The sequence below is a fragment of the Colobus angolensis genome, unplaced genomic scaffold (assembly GCF_000951035.1).
Source record: "Colobus angolensis palliatus isolate OR3802 unplaced genomic scaffold, Cang.pa_1.0 Scaffold38, whole genome shotgun sequence".
Taxonomy (NCBI): Eukaryota; Metazoa; Chordata; class Mammalia; order Primates; family Cercopithecidae; genus Colobus; species Colobus angolensis.
The window spans coordinates 9,928,900-9,936,541 of NW_012117154.1; the positions used below are offsets into that span (position 1 = coordinate 9,928,900).

General features: G+C 45.8%; 1 protein-coding gene across 1 annotated transcript in view; it reads right to left on the reverse strand.

The window, feature by feature from the left end:
* The window catches only part of MCM3AP (minichromosome maintenance complex component 3 associated protein), a 57,249-nt gene extending 49,743 nt beyond the window's left edge, over positions 1 to 7,506 (reverse strand). Inside the window, exons 1-5 of the mRNA XM_011954245.1 lie at positions 7,439 to 7,506; positions 5,819 to 7,144; positions 5,363 to 5,586; positions 2,218 to 2,296; positions 1,712 to 1,856 (exon numbers count right to left, since the gene is read on the reverse strand). Of these exons, the coding sequence (XP_011809635.1) occupies positions 1,712 to 1,856; positions 2,218 to 2,296; positions 5,363 to 5,586; positions 5,819 to 7,037 (1,667 nt within the window). The 5' untranslated portion in view covers positions 7,038 to 7,144; positions 7,439 to 7,506. The remainder of the gene's footprint in view (positions 1 to 1,711; positions 1,857 to 2,217; positions 2,297 to 5,362; positions 5,587 to 5,818; positions 7,145 to 7,438) is intronic.
* Positions 7,507 to 7,642: the final 136 nt, after the last annotated feature.

Here is a 7,642-nt window from a genome sequence, read left to right on the forward strand (position 1 = left end):
AGACCCCATCTCTACAAAAAATTTAAAAATCAGCCAGGCATGGTGGCATGTGCCTGTAGTCCCAGCTACTCGGGAGGCTGGGGTGAGAGGATTGCTTGAGCCTGGCAGGCGGAGGTTGCAGTGAGCTGAGATTGCACTGCTGCTCTCCAGTCTGGGTTACAGAGTGAGGCTCCAAACTTACCACTCCCCACCAAAAACAAGACAGGCGCATTTAAACAGCTAAAAGGAGTACTTACTGATTCCTATCTCAAAGAAACGAAACTCAGCATGAAAAAAATCTTTAATATCATAAGGAAACACTATGCCTACATGTTTTAAAACAAGTTTATTTTGGTAGGACATACTAAAAGGAATCAGGCACGCTCCCTCAGCTTCCCCATTTTCTAGCTTTCATCATTTTCTGAACTTGAATGTCAAAGATTATGTCAAACCAGCAACTAAACCGCTCATCACAAAATGGAAAGTGAGGAAAATACATTGGCCAAAAGATGAAAAGATAGATTCAGCCGGAGACCTGTCAAAGTAGGTCTGGTGTGAAAAGGAAAAGCCTTTGAGAACAGAGTTCCCCAGACAGACAGGGTAGCCAGGGCAGTTCACATCACGTGCCGGCTAACACAACTAACACGGCCAACCGTGTCTGCTTCACTGTGATAAGCTGCACCTACAAAAAGTCATGCTGCCCTTCCTTTAAGTGACAAGAAAAGAAAAAAAAAAAAAAAAGTCATGCTGGAAATTGGAAACTGCTGTAAGTGATTATCAGAAATGCATGGTTTGACCAGGCACGCATGTCTAGTCAGGAGTTCGAGACCAGCCTGGCCAACATGGCGAAACCCCATCTCTACTAAAAATACAAACATATTAGCTGGGCATGGTGGAGCATGTCTGTAATCCCAGCTACTAGGGAGGCTGAGGCAGGAGAATTTCTTGAACCCAGGAGGCAGACATTGCAGTGAGCCAAGATCACGCCACCAAACTACAATCTGGGCAACGAAGTGAGACTCTGTCTCAAAACAAAAGGAATGCATAGTTTATTACAGCCAGTTAAATGCCTTGAGGAAAAAAGTTATTGCTTATACATTTGTATGTCAAGTGGAACTGCACTCAACTGCAGTGGGATTCAGGACAAGTTAGATGAGCAAGGAGATTTGCTACTACAATCCTGTGAGGCAGGCAGCGACCCGCCACAGGGCGCCAGCCTGCGTGTGTCCCACAGAGCAGGCACTCTGTGCAAGGACAGAAGTTCTGCTGTCCTAAGTGAGCAGCCTCCCCTGGATCTCCTGTAGCTACAGCTGAAAGGCCTCCTCCAGCTATAACAACTGTGTGATGAGATTCTCCCATAGAAAATGCCAAGTGGAAACAAGAAAAAAAGGCCAGCCCCAAAGGAAGGCTTTCTCAGCAACCTTGGCCCTAGGGTATGTGAGAACAAGACAGGACAGAATCACTGCTGTCCACCATCTCTACAGCTGACAGGTACCAGTGTCAGAAAATTCTCTCTTCTGGCTGCGACCACCAGCCCCACACAGACCCACCTCCTCATGGCCCATGCTGGCTGGAAGGGCAGAGCCCCTGTCCTCCACCCCCAGCCATCCCTGGCAACCGGCTTTTGTCTCCTCACCACTCCCCACAGTCTTGCACCCTGACTCATGTGTCACTGTAGGGTGCTATTTCCTGGTCCTTCCCAAATCAGGTCATTAGGAGGGACCGATCCCACCTTTTATTCAGGAGGGTGCCAGCACCAGCCCTCCCTGCGGCCTTGCCAAGAGGAGAGTGCTGAAAGGGTGCATCCTCTGTGCTCGGGCTGACTTCACCATCACCTGGTTTCTTCTCCTTCAGGGAAAAGGGTTTCTTATTGGGGCCTGTGGACGTAGGAGGTAGAAAAGAGTTTATGCAATCATAGATCACCCGGTACTGGACTTTTTCACTGTGTTTCTGAGAAACTAATATTTTCATTGTCACAGGAGGTTAGAGAAGAGCCCAAGGAAATAACTGTGAGATGCAAATCCACTCAGAGCCAGCCTCCCCCACGGGCTGGGGGAAGGGCTCATGCTCAAAGGGTTTGGACCAAGAGCACGAGGAACTGAAAAGAGGGCCGTGCACAATGGTTCGTGCCTGTAATCCCAAGATCAGACTGGGCAACATAGCAAGATCTCATCTTTATTAAATAAATAAATAATAAATAATTTTTTAAGAAAGTGAAAAGAATAATTGAAAACTCACTTATTTTCTTCCTGTGCCAAAAGATAGCCATGTCTTTATGCAAACTTTTCCCCTTCTTTCTAGCCAGGGCTGCAGATGCCTGGAAAACAGTCCACAACCACCAACTGTGAGTACATCAGGAAACCAAAGGAAATGGGATTGAAAACTCAAATGCAGTAAGCACAACAGACCATTCAAAGGCACCAGGAGCCAGCGTCCTTTGCACGACAGTGATTCCTCCACCCACACATCTGCTGCTTGCTTGGTCTCTGGCTGTGGCAGCAGCAGGATTCATCTCCCTTACCTGTCTCACCAGCATGTATTTGCTCTTCCCTCTTTTTTTTTTTTGAGACAGAGTCACGCTCTGTCACCCAGGCTGGAGTACGGTGGCGAGATCTTGGCTCACTGCAAGCTCCACCTCCAGGGTTCACGCATTCTCCTGCCTCAGTCTCCTGAGTAGCTGGGACTACAGGCACCCGCCACCGATGCCCAGCTAATTTTTTGTATTTTTAGTAGAGACAAGGTTTCACCGTGTTAGCCAGGTTGGTCTCGATCTCCTGACCTCATGATCCGCCCGTCTCGGCCTCCCAAAGTGCTGGGATTACAGGCATGAATCACCGCACCCGGCCCCTTTTTTAAAATTAACAACTTTGCTTCATAGAACCCACAAACTTGGCCTTGTTGGCATTTGGTGAGATGATTCTCACCAGCTGATCACATATACAGAAACAGTAAGTTTGCCAAATCACAATTAAGCACAAAAGGGAGCTGCAGAATAACACACATGGGATGCCACTTACTACAGAAAACACACACAAAACCAACCACGTTAGTCTCCCTGTAGATACACTCATAAAAATGTCTAGAAAAGGCTGGGCACGGTGGCTCATGCCTGTAATCCCAGCACTTTGGGAGACCCAGGCAGGTGGATCATGAGGTCAGGAGATCAAGACCATACTGGCTAACATGGTGAAACCCTGTCTCTACCAAAATTACAATAAATTAGCCGGGTGTGGTGACGGGCACCCGTAGTCCCAGCTACTTGGGAGGCTGAGGCAAGAGAATGGCATGGCATGAGCCCGGGAGGCAGAGCTTGCAGTGAGCAGAGATGGTGCCACTGCACTCCAGCCTGGGCAACAGAACAAGACTCCGTCTCAAAAAAAAAAAAAAAAAAAAAAAGTCTACAAAAATACCCACCACACTAGTTAACTGGACTACTAAATAACAGGAGAGATAAGGTGTTCAGTTTTGTCTGTATCAATGAATTGTTTATAAAGGCAATGTATTTACATATTAGTTATGTCATAAAATATTTAAGGTTCAGCTGGGAGAATGAGCACATTGCAATAGGCAAAAATTAACTTTAAAAACAAGAGGGGGGCTGCGCACGGGAGCTCACGCCTGTTATCCCAGCACTTTGGGAAGTGGAGGTGGGAGGATCACTTGAGCCCAGGAGTTTAGGACCAGCCTGGGCCACATAGTGAAACTTCATCTCAAAATAATAATAATAATAATAATAATAATAATAATAGTAATAAATAATAAAAACAAGGCAAGGCATGGTGGCTCATGCCTGTAATCCCAGCACTTTGGGAGGCCAAGGTGCATGGATCACTGAGGTCAGGAGTTGAAGACCAGCCTGGCCAATGTGGTGAAACCCCATCTTCACTAAAAATACAAAAATTAGCCAGGCGTGGTGGTGCGCACACAATCCCAGCTATTTGGGAGGCTGAGGGAAGAGAATCGCTTGACCGGAAAGGTGAAGGTTAAAGTGAGCCAAGATTGTGCCACTACACTACAGCCTGGGTGACAAAGCGAGGCCCTGTCTCAAAAACAAGAACAAAAATGAGAGCCGGCACAATGACTCAGGTCTGTAATCCCAACACTTTGGGAGGCTAAGGCAGGAGGATAGCTTGAGGCCAGGAGCTCGACACCAGCCTGAGCAACATAGTGAGACCATGTCTCTACAAACGCAAAAATAAAAACAATTTTTTTAATTTAAAAAATTAAAAACAAATTAGGATTACCATATGACCTAGCAATTACAATCCTAAGAATATACCCCAAAAAACTGAAAGCAGGGACTCAGGTAGTCATATGACAACGAACATTATTCACAATAGCCAAAAAGTAGAAACAACCCGTGTCTGCCAATAGATGAATCAACAAAACGTAGTCCATCCCCTCAAAGGAGTATCACTCACTTTATAAATTTCTACCTTATAAATTTCTCTAGAACGTAATTTTGTCTATGAGAATACTCAGAAAAAATAGTGAAGATATAAAGCTATATAACATGAGCAGTCCACACTCACTGCACCCTAGAAAGTATTATGCACTCGAGACTCCATCTCAAAAACAATAAATACATAAAAAGAAAGTCTGATACATACATTTAAAGTCAGGATACAAACCCAGTGCTTCAAAGCAGTTCTCTCTCTCTAGAGGATAGGATGACAAGGGGAATTTCACTTTTTCTTTTTTTTTTTTTTTTTTGAGACGGAGTCTGGCTCTGTCACCCAGGCTGGAGTGCAATGGCACGAACTTGGCTCACTGCAACCTCCGCCTCCCGGGTTCAAGCGATTTGCCCGCCTCAGACTCCTGAGTAGGTGGGACTACAGGCGCCCGCCACCACACCTAATTTTTTGTATTTTTAGTAGAGACGGGGTTTCACCATGTTAGCCAGGACGATCTTGATCTCCTGACCTCATTATCAGCCCACCTCGGCCTCCCAAAGCGCTGGGATTACAGGCGTGAGCCACCGCGCCCAACCAATTTCACTTTTTCTGTATTGTTTGAAGGTTTACGGTGATCGTGTACTATGACCAAAAAAAAAAAAACAAAACCCAAAAACCTCAAGTTCCAAAAGTATTATGTGGTTGGAGCCTTTCGGAAGAATTTCTGAATTCCTAAAGCCTTTAAGAAGAATGTCACTTCATGGGAACAACTCTCCCAGCATTTCTAGAGCCTGCATTCTGTAGGGACCTAGAACACTCCAAGTTATGAAATAAATAGTGCTCTCCCAGCCTACGCCAATAAGATATTTGAGTACTTTCCCTACATTACAGTAAGCAAACAACTGATGGACCAAAAAAAAAAAAAAAAACGGTTTTAAAGTGACAACGTTCAAATCTAGGGTAATAAACAGCAAGATGGGAGCACTCACATGATCAAAGAAATGTACCACTGCCAGCTTTTTGCTGCGCCTGGTAAAGACGCGCTGCACTTTAGCAATTTTGCCGAAATGGTTCTCCAGAATGGTCCTGTCGTTGAGGTAGTCGGGGATGTTCTTGCACTGGATGGCTGTGACTTCAGAGGGACACAAGCCCCCAAGACTGTCTGTGCTCTCGCTTCTGTTACTCGGATGCACAGGAGTTCCTCTTAGAGAATCTAGGGGTTCAGAGAGCGGACACTTAGACCACAAGATGTTTCCGACAACAGGAGGCACCAACTGTGTCAAAGCAGAGGAAACTTTCACAAATGTAAGACCTGCTCCATATGACATGTTAGAATCCCTAATGTTTATAGGAGATTTATCTAAAAAATCAAGCTAACCCCCAGAGAAACGTATTGACAACCTGCCAGCAGGATTTACTCTACGTTCTACATTTTCAGGGCTCACCTTCTTTCTTCTCTCTACTTTCAGTTTCTTCCTCTTTATTCACACCTGGAATCCGGGAAGGTGCCAGGACAGACTGACTCCCTCCTGGGATAGCCATGTGGTCACTTTCTCCAGACTCAACAAAGCCAATTTCCTTTTTGGCCTCCTTGTTGCCCAGACGACATACTTCCTTATTGCTTTTGAAAACATCCTGTATCGTCCGACCAAATAAAGTAACTCCCCGGGGTCGATTCAGGCGGACAGGTCGTTTGTCTGGAGGATGATCACCCCGGGACAGAGGATCCAAATCTTCTGCTGTCTCGTGGCCATGTCTCCTTGGGGAGCGATCCTGATCCTCCTTCCTTTTCATTCCTTTCATTAGGCTGGGAAGTGGTTCCACCTGGGAAACAGCTTCTTCACACCCCTGCCTGACACCTGCTTTGCCAGCCTGGAAAGGTTCGCCCAAAACCGCAGATGATACAGGGAAGCCACTGAAGCTATTACTAGAACTTCCAAATATTGACTTAGGTCCTCTCTTCTCTTCCTCTACATTTTGGTCTGACAAAGCAGGGGTAAAGGCAGATAATGAATTATTACTACTAACAGGTTTTGAAAAGGTAAAATTTGAATTGGTAGCTGAACTACTTGTTACTTGAGGAAAAGAGAATGGGGCCAGGCCTCCAGGTGCACTACTAATTGGGTGGGAAAATGTGAAAAACCCAGAAGCAATTTGGCTCTGGGTTTTCTCTGGCTCAGATTCAGCCCCCAGTATTGGTTTGAACACTGCATTTTCCAGAGGTTTAAAGCCGAATTCTGTTTTCCCAAAACCAGAGTTCACTATTTCTCCAGCTTCTTGTCCAAAAGCAGAGGTGCTTGGGAAAGCCCCAACACTGGTGGGTGATTTAAAACTAAATCCTGGGTTTCCCAGCACAGATGAACTTGAAGGCCCAGAGGTAGCCACAAAGGTGGAAGTGTGCTCAAGTCCAGAAAAGGGTCCAACACTTGAGGATTGGGTGAACCCTAATGTTTGCACTGAAGAGGAATGACTTACTCCAGAAGACGCTGGAAAGCTGGACACCTGTGAAAATCCCGAGCTCTTCCCAGATAAGGTACTGTTTTGTCCAAAAAGAGAAGGTTGACCAAATCGAAATGGCGACTTAGATGGAAGTGTTCCTACATTACTAGAAGACGCTGAAAAAGCACTAGGCTGCTGCCCACTGAAAGGATTAGTTGGGTTCATCTTCTCTTCCAATTATTAGAAGGTAGTAAGTATTACACGTGCAAAATTAATTGGCTTCCTGAAACAGCCCGTAGCACTAGGGAGCTCCCCTTTGTCTTCAGAACACGCTGAAAGACAAAAATTCAGATCATCACAGCTAAGAAAGACTAAGAAAAGAATTTTTGAACCCTGTCATACTAAAAGATAACTATTTCAAAGGCAGGCAAAGGGCTATTATTTTCCGAGAGCCAACAGGTTATTTTGTTGGAGGGTGGGGTAGAGAGTGGTACAAATAATTACTTTGTTACAGAGATTTAAAGCGTGATCCTTTTAAGATTAAAAAAAAAGAAAGCCGAATCTTTTTACTGAGTTAGTAAATTCATGAAAAACCTCCATTGGTAATAAGATAAATGCTGTTCCACCTTACAGCTTAGAGACGAATTTCTCCTGACGTCCTCCAATCTCCACAGCCGGGGAAGTCAGTGTAACGCCGCGCGGCTTCCCTCGGAGCGGCTGGAGCGCTAACCACTGTCCCACATTCCTTTATCGCGCCCTGGCGACCACCCTCGAGCCGGCTGGAAGGGCGAGGGCGCTGCCACGGAGCTGCGGCCTCTCGGCGGGGACGG